General features: G+C 39.3%; 1 protein-coding gene across 2 annotated transcripts in view; it reads right to left on the reverse strand.

Moving 5' to 3' along the window:
• C4BPA (complement component 4 binding protein alpha) overlaps positions 1 to 26,027 on the reverse strand; it is a 36,155-nt gene continuing 10,128 nt past the window's right edge. For both annotated transcript variants that reach the window (XM_073884488.1, XM_025855008.2), the window contains 11 exons: positions 21,744 to 21,907; positions 20,600 to 20,782; positions 19,660 to 19,759; positions 16,397 to 16,482; positions 16,035 to 16,229; positions 14,342 to 14,524; positions 13,471 to 13,671; positions 7,240 to 7,425; positions 2,701 to 2,874; positions 967 to 1,142; positions 1 to 418 (listed from right to left, as the gene is read on the reverse strand). In XM_073884488.1, the coding sequence (XP_073740589.1) occupies positions 254 to 418; positions 967 to 1,142; positions 2,701 to 2,874; positions 7,240 to 7,425; positions 13,471 to 13,671; positions 14,342 to 14,524; positions 16,035 to 16,229; positions 16,397 to 16,482; positions 19,660 to 19,759; positions 20,600 to 20,782; positions 21,744 to 21,907 (1,813 nt within the window). In that variant the 3' untranslated portion in view covers positions 1 to 253. The remainder of the gene's footprint in view (positions 419 to 966; positions 1,143 to 2,700; positions 2,875 to 7,239; positions 7,426 to 13,470; positions 13,672 to 14,341; positions 14,525 to 16,034; positions 16,230 to 16,396; positions 16,483 to 19,659; positions 19,760 to 20,599; positions 20,783 to 21,743; positions 21,908 to 26,027) is intronic.

Genomic DNA, 26,027 nt, shown 5'->3' on the forward strand with positions numbered 1-26,027 from the left:
TCATTTTTGATACATACGTTTTTACTTGAAAAAAAAATGTACATTTTGTGTCCAGAAAAGCAAAATCATCAGCTACAAGATAATCAATAATTCTACAGTCACAAAGCACTAAATGTGAACAAATTATCCTTTCTAGACATTTATTACCATGAATGATGGTGCAAAAGGGACAGTAGAGTTGGTAAGCTGAAGTGATCTGTATTGTATTGAAGGTGGCACATTTTTCTCCCCCTGTTGGGGGAAATTATAGTGGTCACTCCATCGTATGTTTCTTTGCCTTGTCTCTCTGTAGTTCCAGTAGTTCAATCTCCAAAGACAATTTATACAGCTCCATGGCCATTTTCACATCTGCTGGGTTAGGGAGACACTGCATGGCCGTTCTGCCTTTCTGGACATGTTCACAGCCTTCAGGGATCACCTGAAAGATATGAAGGTGCTGGGTGTGGTTGGGTGGCTTCTCTCCAAATCAAGAAGGAGCAGGGTTGGAGGGGGAAGGGGACCTCCTGACAATGACAGGACTACAGCTCAAAGCCAAGACCAAGCACAGGACTGCCCGGTAAGCAGGAAAACCAGAAAACACCTTGGGTCCCACCATAGTCCTTCCCAGAGAGATAAGGACCTGTTCTGAGACAGCTTCACAGAGGGCCTCTGTGAGGACAGAGGCTGTTTCTGAGACCATCCAGAAATGGAACACAGTATATTATGTAGTCTAGAAAAAGTCCCAGGTATCTGAGTCCCTCTTTTCCCTAAGGGGCTCGATTATTCCTTGTTCTCCAGTGAGAGAGGAGAGCTTGTCACTCCTACCTGACCACAGCACTTCAAGAAAGAAGAGAATTCCTTTGAAGGACTCAGAAATGACTCCTGACAAGTCAGATCGCACCACTGTGAGCTGGGACAGTGCTTGGGGGGAGGCCCCATTTTTAGGGTTGGCTAGCACAGGAGCTTTTCTTGAATCGTGCAACTTACCCACTCGCAGTTGGGCACCCCAGGGTACCAGGTTCTGTCCTCTAAGCAAGTGATATTTTGGGGACCAACCAGTTTATAGTTAGAGTCACACTGGATGGTAAGATTTGCAGTTTGAAGATATTGATCCTTATCCACGGACAGCTTTGCATGGGCTATTTCTGGTTTTGGACACAGAGCTACAATGGAAACACAGTTTTAAGCAATATGTGAATCTAAGGAAAAAGACAGGAAAATAGGCCAGGATTATAAGAATTAACTATCATAGGTGCTGCTAATTGTTTTATCTTTTGTTTTTATAACAGTAATATTTGTTAGCATTTTGGTTGAGCATTGGCCACAATTATATATCAGACTCAGGCTAAGCATTTTTTTTTAATTTTTTTATTTTTATGTTAATCACCATATATTACATCATTAGTTTTTGGTGCAGTGTTCCATGATTCATTGTTTGTTCATAACACCCAGTGCTCCATGCAGAACGTGCCCTCCTCAATACCCATCACCAGGATAACCCATCCCCCTCCCCCCCTCCCCTCTAAAACCCTCAGTTTGTTTTTCAGAGTCCATCGTCTCTCATGGTTCGTCTCCCCCTCTGACATACTCCCCTTTTCTTCCTCTCCTGTTATCTTCTTCTTTTTCTTTTTTCTTAAAATATGTTGCGTTATTTGTTTCAGAAGTACAGATCTGTGATTCAACAGTCTTGCACAATTCACAGCGCTCACCGTAGCACATACCCTCCCCAATGTCTATCACCCAGCCACCCCATCCCTCCCACCCCCAACCTCTCCAGTAACACTCAGTTTGTTTCCTGAGATTAAGAATTCCTATGCCCATCGACAGATGAATGGATAAAGAAGATGTGGTATATACACACAATGGAATATTATGCAGCCATCAAAAGGAATGAGATCTTGCCATTTGCAACGATGTGGATGGAACTGGAGGGTGTTATGCTGAGTGAAATAAGTCAATCAGGCTAAGCATTTTATGTGATTCAGCTTTGTGAGGCAATGACTGTTAGTTATCACTCCCATTTTTCTAGGAGAAATTTGAGATACAGACAGGTGAAGAAACTTGTCCTAGGTCTTCATACTTTTGAAGAACATGATAGGATATAAAAAAGGCATGTGATCCCAGGTTCTTAGCTATCAAAGCAAGTCTCCCGCATCTCTTGATCCCAGCCAGACACTGGCTGTGAAATGTTCCCTCCTGCTGGTTGGCTCCTATATGTAATAGAGACTATGGTGGCAAATAATCCCCAGAGTTGCTGATGGCAAAATGCTATTAACCTGTGTGCCTGTAAAAGTCAGACCTGACCTTGACTTGTCCTGTCCCCACAACACAGTAGGAGCCCCCCCATCCCCAGCCTGTAGCATGGGTAGCATGGCGCCTTGCACGAGGCTGTGATGGAAGTATCTACCACTTCGTGAGGTTTGGAATTAGCCCTTGAGAGCCCACATTCATGCTAAAGCAAGCTTGCATGAAAATTTTGCTACAGGCCGTAAATGAAATGGGCCACCTGCAGAATTTTTCTGGAAATATACAGGAGAGTGGGCATAGGGGTTGAATTTTATGACTGGGAGAAAGAAGAAGGGAGGTTGATGTTTATGTATTCCCTTTGTACTGTTTGCATCCTGAACATAGTCATGATTTCAAATAAATCAAATCAAATCAAATGCTTCCGTGCTTTTGTGACATTTCCACCCACCTGACTGAAAAGGGAGTTGGAGTTACCTTTACATTGAGGGACTGCAGGTGTCCAGTGTGAAGAACTGCAAGAGAGTTTGGACTCTCCAACCAGAGTATATCCTTTGTCACATTTATATATCACTTCATTTTGTATGAATACACGGAATCTTTCAACTTCTTCATAATATCCGTGGGCAACATCAGGAGGAAAATCACAATCTTGATGGTGAGAGATAAAAGTGAAAGAGCATGAGCTTGTAGAATGTAAAAAAATAACTCATCCCCGAATCTGTGTGTTTTGTAGGAGGCTCCATTCTGTCCTGTCATCTTCTCTGCTCAGAGGATCACTTAGCCAAACCCAAGACCTGGGCTGCCCTCCTGTAAGCCTCAGGCTGAGGAACCATCATGGCCCCATCATTAGACCACTTGGTGGTCATCTCTAATATCTTCAAAAGTATAAGGGGAATGGATAAAATTAATACTTTGTTCAACCCCCACATTGAGTTCTTGGCCTAGGGGGTAAAACCTGTCATATCCCAGAAGTCAAGTAGAAGCCATTGATCCTGCCTATCCCCATCCCCCTAGAAGCAAAGACAGCATATTAAAAAATATTAAAAGGCATATTAAAAAGTTAAAAGTGGCAGGGGAAATGGGGGCATTGTGCCACTCTTACAGAACTAAAACTGCCTCCCCATTATACTGCCATTTACTTCCCCAGTCTGTCTAAAAGAGAAGTTAGGATTCTGGGGAATGACAGTCGACTATGGAAAATTCAACATTTTAGTTCTCATTTCAGATGTGGTGTCTTTGGTAGAGTAGATTTTTGTTTCTTCGGGTAAGTGGGGGCCACTGGTTTAGCAGATGCCTTCTTCTCATCCCTATCACAAAAGAGGGTCAGAAAGTTTGCATACACACAGAAGGCTAAAATCCACACATGTGTAGCTTTAGCCCTGCAGTATGATAACTCACTTGCCCCTGTCATAATACAGTCTGGTGATACGATGATTATCTGGACACCCACACTGATCCAGTATGTCAATGGCCTCAGGTTAATTCTACTGAATGAGCAAGAAGAAAATAGCATGTTGAGATAGATAGATAGATGATAGATGATAGATAGACAGATAGATAATAGATAGATAGATAATCCATCTGGGTTTCTGGCGCAGATCTCCTAAACCCTTGTAAATTCCTACGTGCCTAGAACACTAAGAACATCTTTTGTTCTATTGAGGCAATTTTCAGTGGCTCCTGGATTAGAGTTGGCCACCAGAAAGATCAAGTCATGATGAAAAACCTAGAAGCTTAGAAATTTTCAGGCCTGCTCTCCTCTTCAAAGAGAGGAGAGAAGTAGGAAACAGTGTTAGTAATTGAGCATGCCTATAGTGAGCAAGCCTTCATAAAATCTCAGTAGTATATTGTTCAGGGGGTTGCCAGGTGGGTGAACACATCCACGTCCTGGAGGATGATGTACCCCGAATCCACAGGTACTTGGGACCCTCCCAGACTTCACGTTATGTATCTCTTCGTTTGTGTCCTTCATCATATCCTTTAACAAACTGGTATATATAAGTTAGTGTCCCCTGAGTTCTGTGAGCCCTTCTAGCAAATTAATGGAACTCCACAAGGAGATCATGGGAACCTCCAATTTGTAGCTAAGTTGAACAGACTTTGGTAGAAGCCCGAGGACCTACTACCCACAATTGGCATCTAATGTGGGGGGCAGTTTCGTGAGACTGAGACTTTACCCTGTGGAATCTGCCACTCTCTTCAGGTAGATAGTGCTGGAACTGTGGCAAATTATAGGACACCCAGTTGGTGTTGCAGAGAATTCTTTGTTGGAAGAAGAAAAAGAAAAACACACACACACACACACACACACATTTGGTCACCTGAAATGTTGTGAGTGTTCCGTGTGAGCAGTAAGAGAGACATACAAGAGAAACGCAGGAAGTGAAGGGGAAGACTGGGTTTTTCTAATTCCCATACTGACGCTCCAGATATAGAAGGTAAAGATTCAAGGGTTTGCCATATCAATACAATCTTCAGAGGTCCAGGGTTCAGGGCTTGTTAGGCTATCCCATCTAAACTAATGGGACATGCACATCACACCACAAAAAATGATGCATAACACCAAGTAGAACTTTCTAGACTCTAGAGGCAGTACATTCCATACTTGGGAATACTATTCCAGCTCATATGCTAGGTGATATAAAAGATAGCTGGGTTTGAGTGGGGCCCATGTTGGGAAAAGCCTCGGCAGCAAGTCCAGTTGCAGTGAAATTGTCCTGTTGCTTGAAACTTAGGACGCAGCAGAGCCTAGTATATTGAAGGTGGCTATAGTCAGAAAGCATGCAAGTATCAATGGGACTATCACAGCATATACCCTTGAGATCCTGAGGCAAGGCCATGCACTGCTGCAGAGAATTATGTGCTGTTTGAGATATAACTCTTGACATGCTGTTTGGTCCTGATAGAAACTGTGCCTGATATTGGGTCATGAAGTGAGCATGTGCCAAAAATCATGATCTTGGTCTATCAGAACCAAGTTATAAGGCCAGGCAGACAACAAACAATTCATTATAAGATGGAAGTTGTCATCTGGGATTGAACATGGGCAGATGACACAAGCAGCCCACACAAATAGGGAGCCTAGATCCTACTTGTGCCCATCCACTGCTGCACAAGTGCCTCTTTAGCTCATGCTTACGGCTATGTGGAGTATCCATTATAACGAACTGACAGAACAGAGGGAAGCCAAGCCTCATTCACAGATATGTATTTTGGGTATGTGTGTGCAAGTTACAATGAACGGAAGCTGCATTAGAGCCTGATCAGGGAAAGAGAGTAGTAAGGAAAAATCTTAGGTAATCTTGCCATTCACTTTTTTGGAAAAAGAAATGGGCTAAGGATAGATTAAATTAGCCTGGAATGCCCCAAAACGAATGGCTTATTTGTCTGCGGCCTTAAGGACAAAGATTGGAAGATTGGGCCCAAGGAGATCTGCGGTAGGTAGAAGCAGGTGAGTGGACGTATGGGAATGACAGGAAGTGCAAAGTTTTTATTTTGCGTGTTAATAGCAGCAGAGCATCCCCAGTAGAGTAGGCATTAAAAAATCAAATAGAAAACAATGTCTCAGCCAGTTGAAGGCAGCCATCCTCTGTCTTTGGCCTGACCAGTGCTGTCACAAGAGGAAGAGGAGCAAAGTGGTGGTATGGATGAAGAACAAGCATGGTAGGCACAACATGGACTCCCGCTTACCGAGGCTGTCACTGAATCTTCAAACTGCCAGCCACAATTCTGAGTCCCTAATATGATACCATCCCTTGAGATAACCACAAAGCCACTTGGTAGCAAGTTGACTATATCACATCCCTTCTCCCTGGAAGGGACAAATAAGTATTTTGACAGAAATACACAAGTATTCCAGGTATGGGTTTACCTTTTCTGCTTGTGGGACTTCAGTCAGCACTGTTAATCTGAAGACTATAGAGTGTTTAAATAATTGGCATAGAATTACACTATGTGCGACTAGAAGACCCACTCATAGCAAAAGAGGTGTGGTACTAAGACCGTGGCCATGGAATGTACCACTCACATTACAGACTGCATCATCCAGAACCTGTAGGCCTGTTTGGACATTGGAATGGCCTGTTAAAGGCACAGCTGAAGTGCCAGTTGAGAGGCAATATTTTACAGTGATAACACTTCACAATATTACTTTACAATATCTTCTGGAACACAGCACTCTGAACCACTTTAGGGCTCCTTTGGGCTCCTTCTTACACACTAGGCAAGAAGAAGCATCACTATCCAGCAGGGGTAATTGTTCTTGGTCATCAATAGATAGGACCACGGAAAAACAATGGGAGAGGTAGGATTGTATTTAGCACTTAAGTGCTCTTGGGGAGGGAGAGGTAGGCATTTCACACTGGGGGACAGTCTGAAGGAGAACTTAGAGACAGCAGAAGGAAGGGAGGAAGTTTGAGGAAGAAAGGAAGCAAGTTGTGAAAGATGGGTTCAAATAGATTTGGGTGGGTCTTGAAATGCAGATTAAGGCATATGGACAGAAAGAAGAGAAGAAAAGACAATAAATACCAAGAAACAGAAGACAATAATTGATAAGTTCAGCTGATCTATTAGATGTGGCCTATTTTTACTGATTTCAGAAAAGAAAAGAAAAGCAGGAAGGTCAAGGGAATGGGAATAAACAATGAGGAAGGAAACGAAAGTTGGACTGGGGGCTGGGCAATGCTTTTTAACGAATTTATCCACTCCAAAAATCATGAAGGGTATACAAATTCTTCCTAATTTGAAACCTTCCCTTAATAATCTCCATCACTTTGATATGAAGAAACATCAAACAAACTGCGGGTTGCTGGAGGGGAGGGCTGTGGGGGGATGGGGTAACTGGGTGATGGGCACTGAAAGGGCACTTGATAGAAGGAGCACTGGGTATCATATGCAACTAATGAATCACTAAATTCTACGCCAGAACCAATAATACAGTATATGTTAACTAACCTGAATGTAAATTTAAAAAAAAGAAAAGAAAAAATAACATAAAAGTCCATAAGCTCTCACCCTCATCACATGATGGTGTTTTGGGATTCCACGTGCCATCTTCTTGGCACCTAGCTTCAAACCGGTATTTCTTATAACACATATAAAAAACTCTGTCTCTGTAGAAATAAGCACAGCTATTCACAGATCTAGTGTTCTTTGAAATGATTTCACCATTCTCCAGGTCTGGTATTGGGCAACACATCTCTGAAAAATAGAAAGTGAGGTGAATCACTAGTAATCACTGCAATGAGGCACCTATGGATAATAAATTCGTTTCTGCTTGCGAAGATTTCACCACTGAAGAGAGACGGGAAACAGGAAAAGGACATTCTGGGTCTGCTTTCCCTGTCCCTGATGGTTAAAGTACTCCAACCTAGTCATTTCCCTTCAACTAAAGGATTTCGTTAGGAGCCTCCAAAATGAGACCCTGGATGAAACCTGCATGAAAATGTAAATTTTCAAAAGTATTCAAAAGTAATGACAAATAACATCCATTGCGTATGGTTTCATTAAGGTTACATCATTATTAACCTCTCTAATACCTTACACTTCCTCAGCCACAAAAGGAAAAATGTCCTCAAAAGTTTATATCCACCTGACAGCTAACACAGAGAAATAAATTTAAATTACTGCATATGGCCAAGATCTTTTTTGATGCCACATTTAAGAGAAATAGCAACTCAAATTCTTTCATTTTTAATGCAGTAAGAGCTGATAAAAAGAGACTTTTTATTCATTAGTAGAAATAGTTTCAGGTAGAACATATTGATATTGCTTGATGTAAGAGAAAATATCAGAGCAGATTAAAATGCCCTATTCTTCACATCAGGAGCTTGACTAGAACTACAATGGTTTTTTGGGCATACCTAAACACTCTCACCACTCACTTATTTATGAATAACAATAAAAATACCCAACATTCATGTTTCTAAATTATAATATTAATATTTATGTAATACTGTAGAAAATACTTAAATCATAATATTTAAGTCATAAGTCCAAATCCACACTGTATCAGATTTTCTGATAACTAGGATAAATATCATTTCACTTCTGCTTTTTAAATGGTTAAATATATCTTTATTAAATAATTAAATCAATGCCACTATAGTGGGTAACAAAAATATAATTTTAAAGTAGGTTTTTAAATTCCCAACAAACAAAAGTCCAGGGCCAAATGGCTTCACTATTCACAGGTGAATTCTACCAAACGTTTAAAGAAGAGTTAATACCTATTCCTCTCAAATTGTTCCAAAAGTAGGAGAGGAAGGAAAACTTCCAAATTTATTCTACAAGGTCAGTACTAGCTTGATACCAAAACCAGACAAAGACCCACACAAAAGAAAACTGTAGGCAGTATTCCTGATGAACAAAGATGCAAAAATCCTTAACCAAATATTAGCTAATCGAATGCAACAATACATTAAAAGGACCATTCAATCAAGTGGGATATTCACCAGGGATGGAAGTACGGTTCAATATTTGCAAATCAGTGAATGTAATACATCAAATTAACAAAAGGAAAAAATTTTAAAAACATATGATCATTTCAAAAGATGCAGAAAAAGCATTTGACAAAATACGCCATCCGTTCATGACAAAATGTCTCAACAAAGTGGGTGTAGAGGAACCATACCTTAACATGATAAAGGCCACATATGAAAAACCCATAGCTAACATCTTATTCAATGGTGAAAAGCTGAAATCTTTTCCTCTAAGATCAGAACCAAAGATGCCCACTTTGCCACTTTTATTCAACATAGTACTCAAAGTCCTAGCTGTAGCAATCAGACAAGAAAAAGAAATAGAAGGGATTCAAACTGGTAAGGAAGAAGTAAAACTGTCACTATTTGCAGATGACATGATACTATACATATAACACCCTAAAGACTCCACCAAAAAACTATTAGAACTAATAAATTCAGAACCGCTGCAGGATATACAATTAATATGTAATATTATATAGATTATATATAATATTAATTAATATGTAGAAATCTATTGTATAGATATATACAATATACCTATATCATGTATAGGTAGCAGAAAGAGGAATTAAGAAAAGAACCCCATTTACAATTATACCAAGAAGAATAAAATATAAATTTAACCAAGGAAGTAAAGGACCTCCTCTCTGAAAACTATAAGATATTGATGAAAGAAATTGAAGATGACACAAAAAAAGGAGAGATATACCATGCTCATAGACTGGAAGAATTAATATTATGAAATGTCTATACTACCCAAAACAATCTACACATTTAATGCAATCCCTATCAAAATGCCAATAGCATTTTTCACAGAATTAGAACAAATAATCATGTGGAACCACAAAGACCTCTAATAGCCAAAGCAATCCTTAGAAGAACAAAGCTGGAAGTATCACAATCCCAGATTTTAAGACATACTACAAAGCTATAGTAATTAAAACAGTATGGTACTTGAACAGACATTTTTCCAAAGAAGACATCCAAATGGCCAACAGACACATGAAAAAGTGCTCAACATCGCTTGGCATCAGGGAAATCCAAATCAAAACCTAGGTGAGATATCACCTCACACCAGTCAGAATGGCTAAAATTAACAAGTCAGGAAACGACAGATGTTGGCGGGGATGTGGAGAAAGGGGAACCCTCCTACACTGTTGGTGGGAATGCAAGCTGGTGCAGCCACTCTGGAAAACGGTATGGAGGCTCCTCAAAAAGTTGAAAATAGAGCTACCATACAACCCAGCAATTGCACTCCTGGGTATTTACCCCAAAGATTCAAATGTAGGGATCCGAAGGGGTATGTGCACCCCGATGTTTATAGCAGCAATGTCCACAATAGCCAAACTGTGGAAAGAGCCAAGATGTCCATCGACAGATGAATGGATAAAGAAGAAGTGGTATATATACACAATGGAATATTATGCAGCCATCAAAAGGAATGAGATCTTGCCATTTGCAACGACGTGGATGGAACTGGAGGGTATTATGCTGAGCGAAATAAGTCAATCAGAGGAAGACATGTATCATAGGACCTCACTGATATGAGGAATTCTTAATCTCAGGAAACAAACTGAGGGTTGCTGGAGTGGTGGGGGGTGGGAGGGATGGGGTGGCTGGGTGATAGACATTGGGGAGGGTATGTGCTATGGTGAGCGCTGTGAATTGTGTGAGACTGTTGAATCACAGCTCTGTACTTCTGCAACAAATAATGCAACATATGTTAAGAAAAAAGAAAAAGAAGAAGATAGCAGGAGGGGAAGAATGAAGGGGGAGAATAGGAGGGGGAGACGAACCATGAGAGACGATGGACTCTGAGAAACGAAGTGAGGGTTCTAGAGGGGAGGGGTGTTGGGGATGGGTTAGCCTGGTGATGGGTATTAAGGAGGGCACGTTCTGCATGGAGCACTGGGAATTATATGCAAACGATGAATCATGGGACACTACATCAAAAACTAATGATGTAATGTATGGTGATTAACATAACATAATAATAAAAATAAACAGTATGGTACTAGCACAAAAATAGACTCAGAGATCAATAGAACAGAATAGTGAGCCCCAAAATAAAGCCATGCTTATATAGTCAAGTAATCTATGACAAAGGAGGCAAGAATATACAATGGGGAAAACACAGTCTTTTCAATAAATGGTATTGAGAAAACCAGACAGCTATGTGCAGAAGAATGAAACTGGACCACTTTCTTACACCATACACAAAAATAAACTCAAAATGGACTAAAAACCTAAATGTGAGACCTGAAGCCATAAAACTCCTAAAAGGAAACATAGGCAGTAATCTCTTGGACGTTAGCATTTTTATGGATCTGTTTCCTCAGGCAAGGGAAGCAAAAGCAAAAATAAACTATTGGGATTACACCAAAATAAAACACTTTTGCACAGTGAAGAAAATCATCAACAAAACAAAAAGGCAACCTACTGAATGGGAGAAGATATCTGTAAACAATATATTCAACAAAGGGTGAATATCCAAAATATATAAAGAACTTATCAAACTCAACACTGAAAAATCAAGTAATCTGGTTAAAGAATGGGCAGAGTACCTGAATAGACTCTTTTCTAAAGAAAACAGACCTGTACCTCTGAAACAAATAATACATTATATGTTAAAAAAAAAAAAAAGATAGTAGGAAGGGAAAAATGAAGGGGGGTAAATCGGAGGGGGAGATGAACAATGAGAGACTGTGGACTCTGAGAAACAAACTAAAGGTTTTAGGGGGGTGGGGGGATGGGTTAGCCTGGTGATGGGTATTAAGGAGGGCATGTATTGAATGCAGCACTGGGTGTTATACACAAACAATGAATCATGGAACACTACATCAAAAACTAATGATGTATGGTGATTAACATAACATAATAAATAAAGAAAGAAAAAAGAAAACATACAGGTGGCCAACAGACACATGAAAAGATGCTCAACATCACTCACCATCAGGGAAATGCAAATCAAAACCACAATGAGATATCACCTCACACCTGTCAAAATGGCTAGTGTCAGAAAGAAGAGAAATAGCACGTGTTGGCAAGGATGCAATAGAAAGGGAATCCTTGTGCTCTACCAGTGGGAATGTAAATTGGTGCATCTAAGATATGTGGTAACCCAAGTGTCCATAGACAGATGAATGGATAAAGAAGATGTGGTGTATATATGTGTGTGTGTGTTATACACACACACACATACATACACCCACAATTGAATATTAGTCAGAAAAAATAATGATCTTGCCATTTGTGAGACACATGGATGGGCCCAGAAGGCCCACGATGGCTACATCAGACAGAGAAAAACAAATACTATATGGTTTCACTTATATGTGGAATCTAAAAACCAAACCAAACCAAACCAATAAACAAACAAACTTTTAAATGCAGAGAACAAACTGGTGGTTACCAGAGGGAGGAAACTGGAGGATGGATGAAATAGGTGAAGGGGATTAAGAGGTACAAACTTCCAGTTATAAAATAAATAGGTCACAGAGATTAAAAGTACAGCACAGGGAATATAGTCACAATAATGTAATAATATATGGTCGCAGATGGTGACTATACTTCTTGTGGTGGGCACTGAGTAATGCACAGAACTGTTGAATTACATTGTACACCTGAAACTAATATAACATTGTGTGTTGACTATACCTCAATAATAAGACAAAGAAGAAGAGAAAAAGATGGAGAAAAATAGAAGTTGGTTTTTAGATACGTATAAATAAACATTTATATAGAAAGAATTAGTGTATTAATTACAAGTCACTATTTTGTATTCATCAAGGAGAATCCTCAAAGGCTTGTATTTACCAATACTTTGTTATTTAAGTGGTGGCCATCATTGTTAAATATATTTTAATTCGGTAATTTTGTTAAAACTTTTCATTTTACTGCCCCCAAATGAGTCTAAATAACTGTAATTAAACTTGAAGTCTTAATCTTCCAATTGGTTGAACTACCATTTTTCATTACTTGTTCACTTTACACATTTTTCCAATTCCAGTCTGTAGAAAAAAGTTCCCTATATCCTGGGCCTCTGTGTCTTCACCTCTAAAATGGCAAGATTCTGATGTGCGCAAGGAAGCATTTTCTCCCTCTATTGTCAATTCCACTGAAGCCCGTAAACCTGCATCTGCCTGTCTCTCAGCTCCTCACATTCTCTCAAAGAGAAAAGACATCTTGAGATTGCAGAAAGTCTCCTTTTTATCCCTCTGAGGCCAGAGTACTGGGTCGGGGGTCAGGGTCTGTCTTCTAGGGCAGGTCACAAGACCCGGCTCCTGCAGTCCGCAGTCCCTTGGCTCAAAGACATGAGACACAAGTCACTTTGCAGCTGGTTAAGTTCACGACTGTTTCACAGACTTTCCTTCTACTAAGCACCCCAAAGTCGACACTGGGGAGGAAATGGCTGTGACAGAGGTCTGACTCTGGTAAATGTTGAGCCGTATTCTCCATGCTACTTTCACCAGTGATGAGGCTAATACTCAATCTGACTAACGCTTCACTTCTGTGTCTCTTCCGTGTCCACATCTCATTTGATTTTGAAATGGGATAAGGAAAGTTATAGTCATAGTTTCTCAGCTCCTCCAAGACTTCCATGATCCCTTCTGACAATAATACTTAACTCCTCTGTTGAATTATTATAATCCTAAATTTATCTTGAAAGATAAAACTGCATTCATTTTAAGATTAAAAAAAAAAAAGCCTAGCACATGCTGGGTGTCTAATTTACAAAAAGATTTAAAAAGCAGATACTCACCCTTACATCCTATGTGTGGGGTCCAAGTCAGATTTCTCTGACAAGTCACAGTGGTAGGCCCATCCGAAGCAGGTTCATAGCCAGAATAACACTTGTACCTCAACACAGTTCCAATATTATATATTCGCTCTTTTGTCGGCACGTGGTTGTTGTATGTTTCCCAGTAGGCATTTGGGATGTTCGGTAAGTCAGTACAACTATCTGCTCATAAAGGGAGAACATGGGGAAAAGACACTGGTCCTAGGGATGCAACAGTGATCATCAACAAGCCTGTCCTATCAGAGGATGCCATGCGTTCATTCAGCCAGGAACGGTCTTGCCATGGCTGATGCATCAGCCACATCAGAAAACAAACTAGCACCAAGTTCTCAATATTATTATTAACATAATTTTTCATGATCCACATGAGTTTATAGTTTCAGAGTGTCAAAATCGTAGTTAGTCTGTATAATATTTTTGTGGAAGTTGGAAAAAGGCATTCCTCCCCCCACAGGACCCTTTACTATTTATCTTTCAAGTCAATTATCGTAATGTAATGATTTTGTTAGAACAAAACAAGTTTCCTACCAACTGCAAGAAAATTGTTGAAATAAATACACAAATCCACAATGCCTACAATGTTAATGTCTCCCTTTAGGGTTGAAGTGTCCACAACCTGCACAACTGTATATGGCAGCCTTTTGTATAAGGCTTGCCTAGTGTACAGTAATCTTTCTTTTTTCCAACAACTAGAAAAAATAAAGACAATTATTGAACTAAATTTAAAATTTACTGCAGTTCAAGTGGCTTTAGGCATACAAATATGCCCCCACCAACATTTCTGGGTAATTTAGATGCCAAACATTGAACTTCCTTCATGGTCCATACTTACTGAGCTCACAAATGGGAGGAGGAGGATCCCAGTCATTATTTTCTCCACAATGGATTAAACTGCTTCCTTTGAGAATAAAACCTTCTTTGCAGTCAAATACCATGGAGTTTTGGTAAGTATAGATGGTTCTAAATCCAGAGATTACGTTTCCATTTTTAACCTCTGGCTTAGGACAGATGATTTCTAAAGAATCACAAGAAAAGACAAGTGAGTTGTAAAAGAGAAAAATGGCAATAAGGATATTACTTGCTATTGCTAATCCAGTTTCAACTATGACACAAAAGCCTAATACAGTGTACGTCAAGCAGATACAAGGAAGACATTTTAAAGTGAATATAATTTCAACTTTAAAAAGCCTCAGTAAGAGGAGGTCCCATCCTATCGGTTCTGTTATATGATCGTGAGTAACTCCGGCTTACTCAAGCAAAACCAGCCATCTACAACACATCTCTCAATGTCCCCATGACCCTCCCCTGACGGTGGCCTACTTTCCTGCATGATTTCAGTATGGGTCAGGGGCCAATGATGATGATACAGTGGTCAGGAGGAAGAGGCAGCCAGGCATCAGAGCTCTGTCCTCTCCCAAAGAACGAACTGCCCCCACCACCCCAACCCCACAGCAGTCAGTCATCCCGCCCCCATGTCAGTCCTGTCACCTTGATGACTCATGGCTATGGCTGAAGCTACCTTCGCCACTTGGCTGGTTGGTTGCAACAGGTGCCTATGGGTTGAGTTTTGTCCCACTTCCTTTGTTGTCCCTTCTGGAGCCAGACTTGTGTTTCTGAAATGCAACACTTTTACTTCCCTGGTTAAAGCTTTTCAATGTTTCCCTTTCACCTTTGCTCTGAACTCCTCAGAGGGACACATGAGGCCCTTCGTAACCTGGCTCTGCTGACTTTCTGTCCTCAGTCTCTGCCATTTCCACCTCTTGCTGTCTGGACTCCTGGCATTTTGAATTGCTTGTGGTATCATGCTTTTTCATCCCCTGATTTGACTGTGTTCTATGGTGAGTCAGAATACTAAGTGATACAGTGTAGGCACTTAGTCACAAAGGAAGGTCCCTCAGATTAGCCAACTAACAATACACAGTAGATTTTCTGATTTTTGGGTTTTTTTTTTTTTTTTGCTCTGTCCTGTAGGCACTTGGGGTGAACGTTGTAAGTGCTAACCAATATTTCCACTTGCTCTCCCTGAACAGACAAAAGGCAATATTCCTCAGTTCCCTCAAGGTAGGGTCCACATTACTAGATTGGGACAAAAGGCTGTAAAGCAACATGTGGTCACTTCAGACCAAAGCTCTTTTCAAAAATCAGGGCATAATTTGCTTTTCTCTCTTCACCTACTGAACAGTTTGAAAGGACATTTTGATGTAGAAGTACTACAAGATCAAAGCAACCCAGACTGCTAGGCTTATTGCTAAATTTACACCTAGACTACAGTTGCCCTAGAGTCCCCTGGACTTACAGCAGACTCTGTATGAATGAACATCAACTTTTACTTCACAAAGCCAACGAGATATCGGTGCTGTTTGTTACTGCACACTGGGCCATCATACATAAATATTGGTTGAGCAAATAAATGACTGCATTGTTACAGTGGTTGGTCTTGGAATCATTCCCGTTCCCCCAACAAATTCACCTACCTTTTTCTTTTAAACAAACCATTCAAGCCAAAATTCATCACTGTGACTTACTTTTACAAGTAGGAGGACTTGGGTTCCAGACACCTATTGTCTTATTTTCCACTGTGCAAGAAATGGAGGCTTTGCCTATCATTGAGAAGTTGGGGTCACATTTGTAGGTGACAGAAGAGCCATATGTGTAGAAATCTTCATGTCCACCGCTGTGCCTCCCATTGCTGATGTCTGGAGGAGGCTTGCATTTAGCAACTGGGAGTGAGTGAAGAAAAAGAAATAATCAGGGAAGGTACTTTTGCAAATCTACCATTCATGATGCATATTCTAATGGAGGGTACAAGAAGCAGCAAAGCTGCACAAGAGTTTTATTTTCTAGCATGGTTTAGGTTTGCCATCAAGCCAGAAAAGTCTTTACTTACTTATACATTGTGGGAGAGGATCACTCCAATCAACTCCTTTATCTTGGATCTCACAATAACTAGTGGCTGGGCCAATTAAAATATATCTGAATGAGATAGGAATCAAAGAGTTTAATGAAATTCTTCTTACCTTAAATTAAGCTGGATAAAGGGGTCTGAACAAATAAACTGGTTACTCAATAGTAAAAATGAAGAAATAATGTTTTCCAGATAACACTTCCCATTGAGCCTTCCATTCAGTAAAACTTTCATCACTGCAAAGAGATGTGTGTGTTTGTTCATTCGTTCTTTTATTCTGGACTCTATTATTGGGCATCAACTATATGGGGCATGGCATTCATCCAGAGCTCAACCAGGACAATGTAAGGTAAAAGACTCATTTGAGTGTGTTCTGCAATTTTGTCTAGATGACAGTATCAGCCAGGTTACTGGCCCCAAACTCTCAGGCCTCTGATATGCAGCCCCCTTCTGACTTTTGGGTGCTTACCCTCTCCAATACACCATTAACTTCCCCGTTCACGATCCCCATTTTTTATGGCTCTTGACAAATTCTAAGCTTTCTTTAGTTTGTCTTACTGCCCTCTGGGTATTATGGTAACAGAAAGAAAAAGCATTGTTAGTATGTCTTGTCTTAAAACGGTACTATCATCAAGGAATAAATGTACACTGTGGTTGAACACTAATGGAAATGTTAGCTTTGGCAAACTAGAGCCCCTGGGACTTATTTAATACTAGCTCAAAGAAAAATGAATCTTTTAATAAGATAAAAGACAAGGAGAATTAAACATTTCTTTATTTTGAAATTTCTAGGAAATGTAAGTTTCCTAAGCTACCCAGGAAACAAAGGGGAAAATATGGTTTCCAGTTATTCCAGTAGGAACCCTTTAGCATTCCAACGGCACCTCCCTTCTGAATCTTCGTGCTTTCCATCTCAGGAGCCATATGCCATAAGGGATAAATAAGGATACATGTGCGAAAATCAAACAAAAGGAAACATTAGAGGAAAATGTTAAACACAGGGGACAAGCAAAGGAGAATCAACACATACTTAGTTGGAGAACCTGAAGAAGGAACACAAAACAGAACAAAATAGCTATTTTAAAATGTATTTCAGGGCGCCTGGGTGGCTCAGTCGTTAAGCGTCTGCCTTCGGCTCAGGTCATGATCCCGAGGTCCTGGGATCGAGCCCCGCATCGGGCTCCCTGCTCAGCGGGAAGCCTGCTTCTCCCTTTCCCGCTCTCTCTGCTTGTGTTCCCTCTCTCACTGTGTCTCCCTCTCTCTCTGTCAAATAAATAAATAAAATCTTTAAAACAAATAAATAAAATAAAATGTATTTCAAATAAGTATTGCAGAAATAAAATAATACTTAATCTACATTTTAAAAGAGCAGCACATAGCAACAAAATGTTGAAGTAAATGGTCTGTAACAAAACAACTAAGAGTAAAATTACTAAAGATTATTTTGAGTTAAAGGCACTTGAAATAGACAAAGGAAGGCATTCTGACTTCTCTTTTCTTCCTGAAAGCAGGAGATAAAACTCATATGAAAGATGCTTTCCCCACAACAGAAGAAAAAGAATAATCTTATCACCAGAGATGGGGAGGTGAAGCCAGGAGAGATCTGTACAAACAGACCTTGTCAAAATAACTCTTATCTTCCTGCAACCTTCCATAGATTTTTGTTACTTTTCCACAATGGCTACTTTTTGTTCAACCTAGTATATAAGCAGAGGCCTACGAACACACGATATATACACATGAACCTATGCATATTAGGCTTTAGACCTTGTTTCTTATAGAAGCTGCAACTTTCCCCCCCAAGTATATTATTTTTCTTTTGACTTGGCTATTCTTTCTTCTTAAGGAAAAACTGTTTTAATGCTTCAAATTTATCAAACTCTCTTTTTAAAATGGTTTCTGGATTTTAGGTCTTCATTTCAAAGCCCTTCTCCAATACAAGATTTTAAACTATTTGCCTAGATTTCTTCTGCTACTTTTATGTTTTCCTATTTTTTAATGTTTAAAGCTTTGATCCATTTGGAGGCAATATACAATATACAGTGCAAGATATATATCCGAGGCTATATTTTCCCATATAACTTTCCTGTTATTCCAAAAGTCCATCTTTAGTTTACTGATTTGAGAGTGCTTTTTAACACTATATTAAATTCTCATATGTATCTTGTATCTGCATATGTTTCTAGTCAACACCATTGTTTTGCCTACATATTCATACACACATTTCATAGTGACATACTATCAAGGCTTTATAATATATTTTAATAACCTCTATGAGTAGGTTTGATATATTTAATAACCTCTATAAGTATATACTATATACATATATATATATATGAATATATATATAGGTTCATGTATGTATCTATCCTAGAAATTAAGAATACAAATTTCAAGAAATTAATTTTAAAAAAATAAGCAAAGGATATGCCAAATAGTTCACAGATCAATACCACTATCTCTTGAACACATAAAAATATGCTCAATCTCACTCATAAGAGAAATATACATTGAAACTATAGTAAGATTTCATTTTTACTTCTTAAATTGGAAAATTTTCAAAAATTTCACAAGTTTTCAAAAGATTGACAACACAGTTGGAAAGTCTATGAAGAGACAGACATTTACATACTCTGCAAAACATGTAACCTCTAAGGAGAGCAATTAGGCAATATCTTCCAAATTTTCAAATAGGTATACTCTGACACAGAAATCCCACTCTGGAAATTTACCCTACAGACATAATTACATCTGTACAAAATTATATATGTACAAAGTGATGCATCAGAGCACTGTTCAGAATAGCAAAACATTGGAAATATCTATGGATACGTCAAAAAGACTGCTAATCCATGATACATCACACAATCACATTCTATGAAGTTGTAAAGACAAATCAATGATGAACTTCTATGCACAAACGTGGAACTATGTTCTGTATATATTGATGAGTAAAAAATAAAGCAAGATTCAAAGCTACATTTGTTATTGGAAAGGTGTAAAATAAAAATATATACTAATTTTTAGCTTGTATTTGTAAAAGTAAACACTAGAAAGATACAAAAGAAACCAATAAATGTGGATCCCTGTTTAAGGACACACACACAAAAATGAGGTGGATGGCAAGAAGTAGAAGTGAGAATTCTCAGTGCATGTGGTTTTACATCATTTTTACTTTTGAAATATATCAGCTATTTATTAAAAATTAATTTAAAAGAATTGTTTCTAGATTGCTTCACACTCACCCTTCTGAACAAACGAATTCTAATTGTGATCCAAAGAAATGATCTGTCTTAGATATCACTTTCCCATTTTGTAATTCTCCTGGGTTTCTGCATCGTTTCTCTGACAGAAAAATTAAAAAGATAATTAGTGATTCCAACAACTCACAGATAAGGCATTAGAAGACTGATACGCTTTGACCTATGCTTCCGGAAAGATCCAGAGGCTGAGATCCAAACTTATTTCTGAACCTGACTCACTAAATTTTTACTTTGGAGGTTAAATGAATACAAAATTTGATCTCATATTTTTCTGGTACATTTCACCAATAGAGAAAAATACTCAGTTAAATCACTATGGTCATGGAGTCCGCAGTCCAGGATAGCTATTGACCAGGGAGCTATGCTCCGTTCTAGCTCGGTGGCATGTACTTTGTATGCAGGCCACTCAAAAATACATGTCCTTGGTCACAAAAGGGACAATGGAAAGTGTAGATATCCTCACTGTTGGAAGAACATTACAGAATTTATTCTCAACTATAAGTGAATCACAGAATCTTCTTCCAAACACAGCAGATATTTTGGTTGAGGTTTCTTTGGAAACTGCATTACCTCTCTTTAGCCACATAATACTTTATAACTTTGTAAAGAATGAATCTGGTTTTCAAAATATTAAAATTGAATTTGTAGTTCACTTACAAAAGAAGTGTTTGCTGAATTACAGGGTAAAGGATAAGCTTATCTTTCACTACAACCAGGTAGTTCCTAATTTCTCTTTTATTTGTTTTTTTGTTTACGCTTTTCAAAAAGTAGCACACGTATGTACATTGAAATCAGTGACTTGACAACTGGATGGTTTCTTAGTGACCAAAGATTCTCATTTGTACTCAGAAAACTTAATTCTTGAGACAAATTTGCAAAGAAGGGAAAAGCATAGATAAGAAAAATAAATGTTCATACTTACTGACACAGAATTCATTGTATCTCCATGTGTTACGTTGACAGGTAACAACCTGACTTGCAAAATTAACCTTACTGTAGCCAGGACGGCAGGTGTATTTCAGGATAGTTCCAGTGTTGAAGTGTGTCTCATTCAATTCAGTTGTTAAAGAAGCAAAGTATAGATTCGGTGGGGGACCACAACCTCCTGGACACCAAAATGACAAAGAGCGCCAGAAGTTATAGCTTGAAACACAGCATCTTAATGTTTCAGTAGTATGATTTTTAGAACAAGGACCATTCCTTTCTCCTCTAATCAAGAAAAATAATAACTCTTATTGTCCCCATTGTTCAATGAATCCAGTGAGTTATCAGTAATACACAACTGCTGATAAATGATAAAAGGCAGAAATTTTTCATCCCCTTTCTACTGTTTATGAGATAATTTATCGAAAGGATGGCAGATGTGATTTTATTCACCTATCAGATTCCTCATATCTGCTGACTCAGAGATATCTGAGCAAAGCCAACGGTTCCTACAATTTTCCTCAACAGAAACATAGTATTTCATCAAGAAAACCATATGTAAGATTGCCTGTCTCAGGAAAGGGAAACCGGGTGGCTGGGAGATGGGTAAGAACCACATTCTTAATTTGCACCTTTTTGCACATGTTGGATTTTGAATGATGCAAAGGAAGAAGCATGGAGTCCTTGAAACATAAAAATGTTAATCCTGCTTTCCTTGCAAGAATTAAATAGGGGACAAATTTACCTTTCAGGAGCCCTAAGAGAAGTCTATACTTACTTCTCCTCTCTCTTCTGGATAGACACAGAGGCAGTGAAAATTGTTCAGTCAGGCAGATAGATCACACTGACTTGTGTCGAGTCATGTTTGGGAGACAAATTGTTTTGGAAAATTCCTGGAGGAGAAAGGCTAGGGGAACGTGCCCAGAAAACTGCCTCTTCTATGGACAAAACAAATTCCCCCTAAATCCCAAATAATTCCAAATCCCCTTTAACTCCAAAATTCCAAATTCCTGGTCAAACCAACCCTTGTTGTGGCAGGTGGCTTTCTGCTAGAAGCTGAATCATCTGCTAGTGTTAAGAGCGAATGAGTGGATGATCTTGAATATTTGTCGCCAATCTGAACTTATCTCTCTAGTACTCACCAAGAACAGGAGCCATGAGAGTAGCGACCAAGGTCATTTGGAACAGAATTGGATCAGAGACTCTCCACAGCCTAGAGAAGGGCTGGGTTGCCATTTTCTCTTTTCTATGAAGGATCCCGTTTGGAGCTCTGGAGTTCATGACCTGATGATTCTTCCAGATTTTTCTGCCAAGAGACCTCAATTTAATAAGTAGTCATTGAATTCCTAGTTGTCATAAAGCACTAGGATAAATACTACGGGGTCCACATCTTCAAGGAAATTATGCCCTACGGTAGTAAAGCACATGCACACAAATGTTACAACATGACACAGGGAGTGTTAGCCTCTGCTCAGAGGAGAGATGGGGAGGTGGTTGCTTATAGAATTGTCCAAATCGGATATAAGGGTCAAGTTTAGGAATTTATAGATTCTACTCTTTAGGGAATAAAGAACCATTATTTTTCATTTTGGATTTTGTTTCCCCTTTGTTTACTTTTAGGCTAAGGAGTGATTCATTATTTTGCTTTTATTTTTATTTATTTATTTATTCATTTATTTATTTGTTATGTTCTGTTAGCCAACCTATAGCACATCATTAGTTTTTGATGTAGTGTTCAACGATTCATCAGTTGCATATAACACCCAGTGCTTGTACTTTTAAAAGATCACTGTGGCAGATGCGTACATGATAGACCGAAGTGAACAAAGAGAGGAGACAGGAAGGTTGAGGAAGAAGACCATTGTACCTGGCCAGGTGAGCCACAGAAATGGTCTGACCAAGGAAATGGCTGAGTTGGAGAAGAGGGAACAAATGTAAGACAAAATAATACTAAAAGGCAGGAAAAGGATGAGATAGAGAAAAGGAGTCAGATCTGTGTAGTATTGAGAGTTCCTCATGACAACTTGCAACAGAGGCAATAAACCATCAAGCCATTTGCAGTTTTAAAAGAATGGTTTATGGAGAGATATGTGTGTCTGTATGTATAGACATACATATATAGCTATACAAAGAAAAAGAAAAATATATGTGACTAATTGTACTTTCATATTTGATCTGACTATTTGAAGACTTCTTTAAAGAAAAATCATGAAGGACACTTTTCACCACCACTCCTGTTCCCTTTGGGAAAAACAATATATCTTAAATCTTAAATTTACTTTAGAAATATTCCTTGTCCTCAAAGGAATATATGAAGTTAACTCCCAAAGAAATACTGAATTTCATGATGATTTTATTCTGATACCTGTTAGATCCAGATGATTCTATATGCCCCAGGTGTTCATAATTCATACTATGCACATATCTGTTGAGTGCCGTCGATGTTTCCCTCAAAGATGTTTCTGTCCCACTTTACAGGAAGAGACAAATTTATAACGACCCTTCACACTACGTGGAGAGACCTAACTTCCTAACTGAGTAATGACTCATTTGATCTTATCTTTCCAAAATTCAGTTCTGATGAAGCCATTCTTCCACCTGCCATCAGTCGTGGGCCATCCCACCTGACAGACATCCTGGCCCCTGAGCTCTGGACACAGCCACTAGGACAATTCTGCTGAAAAGTAAATTCAATGTGATGATCCACTTACCAAATGTATTCGCTTACTAAAATATGTTTACAGAATTTGTACTGAATACACTGATGTGGTCTAAAGAGGTGTGAAGGAGCCAGGACCAGCATTTGGGGCCCTTACACATCCCTTTTCTTTTTTGTTTGCCTGCCCCTCCACTCCAGATCTCTAGGCTGTTCCTCTTGCCCTAACAATCTGGATGAGAAAGGAGACAGGTGGGGGTAAGTTTCATTCCACGTAGTGAAAACCAGTCCACTAAATCATCCATGAAATTTGCAAAATATGAAGTTTCTCCCATCCAATGAAAACTGTTATGAACTGTAAAAACTACAGAAATGAGTTTCTTTAATTTTTGATGAGTTCATAGACTTGGTTGAATTTCAGTGAAATTGAAGAAAGAGGTTTAAAAATACCAATATGCATTTTAAAATTTTGAAAAAATAAGCTGGAAATTGTTTTTAATTTTTAAAAAATGAAATAAAGTAAAATAAAATAAAAATACCAATACATTGGCAAAATAGAATTTAACTATAAAAACTCAAGAAGCTGACAGTATAAAGTGCAAATTCCCCATATGAATTGTTGCAGTTATTATGTTCACAATGAAAATATATACATTGGATATACTCCAGAAAATATTCTGAGTATATTTATAAAAACAGAGCCATAAAATTAAATCCTTACTTTTAAGAAATTCAACATAAATACTTAAAATGCTGCTACAAAGAATGCATTCATTAGCTGCGTTCAACAAGAAGATATTTATAATCACTGAGTATATTCAAAATGAATATTTAAAACGCTGTTCAGTAAATTGATCATTCAACGAACTTAGCAAATAGATTTCAGCGAACTGATCCTTCAGGAAAGAAGCTTTTCCATCATTTGGTCTGAGTCCCCGTGCTTTGATTGACCTGGACAATCTGGATCCCTGACAGCCCCAGACATTTTCCTATAACGTACCCCTGCCCATGTCACTTGCCCTCTTGTCTTTCTTCCTTCGTTGATTCCTACTCATTCTGCCAGTCCTTTCTCCAATGTCCCCTCCTTGCCTCCAGGCCAGTCTCCATATTCTAATTACAACTCGATGTTTATAATTTTGATTCAGATGTGGCTTATAACTGACATCTGAAGTCTGTCTTCAACACTAGACCACAAGGTCCTTGAAGTCAGAGGTGGGTTCTTACTTGCCTCTGCCCCACCTGGTACCTAGCATTGCACCTCACACAGTTAAAGCACTCAATAAATGTTTGTTCAAGTTACATTCAAAAGCACCTAGTGATAAAATGTTTTAAAGAGAAATAACACTGCTCCACATCCATATCTACTCTTAGAGTGTTACTATTGTCAAGGTCAGATTTTAATTGATTTTATTTATTTTTAAAGATTTTATTTATTTATTTAGTTGACAGAGAGAGAGAGAGACAGACAGGGAACACAAGCAGGGTGAGTGGGAGAGGGAGAAGCAGGCTTCTGGCCGAGCAGGGAGTCCGATGCGGGGCTCCATCCCAGGACCCTGGGATCATGACCTGAGCTGAAGGCAGTCGCTTAACCAACTGAGCCACCCAGGTGCCCCAGATTTTAATTGATTTTAAAGTTCTTAATGAGAACAGAGCCTAGTGACTTTACCCTAGGCTCTTCCCCATCCTTAACCTGAAGTCATCATATCCTCAACCATTCAACAGAGGACAGTGAGGAGTGAAGGAATGAACAAAACGAGTCTCCTCCCTCCACAGATTAGGACAGGAGATAAAAGGCAGCCATACATACAGACCCTACACTGGGCTGAGGAATTCCTATCACTCAGCTTCATGCTGAGGCCACAAACACACTGCTGGGGAACACAGGAGGACAGTATGTAGCCAGACCCTGGGGCATGGGCTCTGGAGTCAGATCCAGGCTATGTGGATTGAATCCTGGCTCCACCAGATGGGAACTGTGTGTCCCCGGGCAGGATACTCCACTCCTGTAAGCTTCAATTTCCTCTTTTATAAAGTAGGAATGATAACTATACACGTCTCTCAGAATTGCTGAGAGGTAGCTTGGCTTGGTGCACAGCCGGCACACAGAAAACATTTGAAAGAAATGTCAGAGAAGAAGGTGTTGGGATTGGGGTTGGCATGTGACCTTGATAGGACCAGAACTCCTGGAGTAAAAACACCATTATAATAATGATGTGTAATTGGGGTTGGGGCACCTGGGTAGCTCAATCAGTTAAGCGTCTGACTCTTGATTTTGGCTGAGGTTATGATCTCGGGGTCCTGGGATCAAGCCCTGAGTTGGGCTCCATGCTCAGTGCAAAGTCTGCTTGTCCCTCTCCCTCTGCTCCTTCCCCAGCTCTCCCGCTCTCTCTCTCTCATAAATAAAAATAAAATTTAAATAAAAATAAAATTTAAGAATGTATGTATAATTACAACGGCATTTCGCTGCATCACCAGGGTACTTCAATTAAACCCCAGTGCAGAGGAGAGCCCACTGGATTTAGATCAGAATCCATTGGTTGGGTCTTCACTGTGGCCTTTGGTGATGGTGAGACCCAGTGCCACACCCAGAACAGAGACTCTGGTGCCCACAGGGGACTGTCCTGGGCTTTCTTCTTCCCCTAGTTTTCACTGTCTTCCAGAGAGCCACTCACCTACTCCCATGACTTTGACCATCACCCGTGAATCACTCACAGACCTCTGGGCAGAACTATCTCCTTGTACAGTGTATAAAAACTTACATGCTTCATAA

This window comes from Callorhinus ursinus, unplaced genomic scaffold (genome assembly GCF_003265705.2).
Source record: "Callorhinus ursinus isolate GAN/ISIS: 27379988/994484 unplaced genomic scaffold, GSC_fseal_2.0 scaffold57, whole genome shotgun sequence".
Lineage (NCBI taxonomy): Eukaryota > Metazoa > Chordata > Mammalia > Carnivora > Otariidae > Callorhinus > Callorhinus ursinus.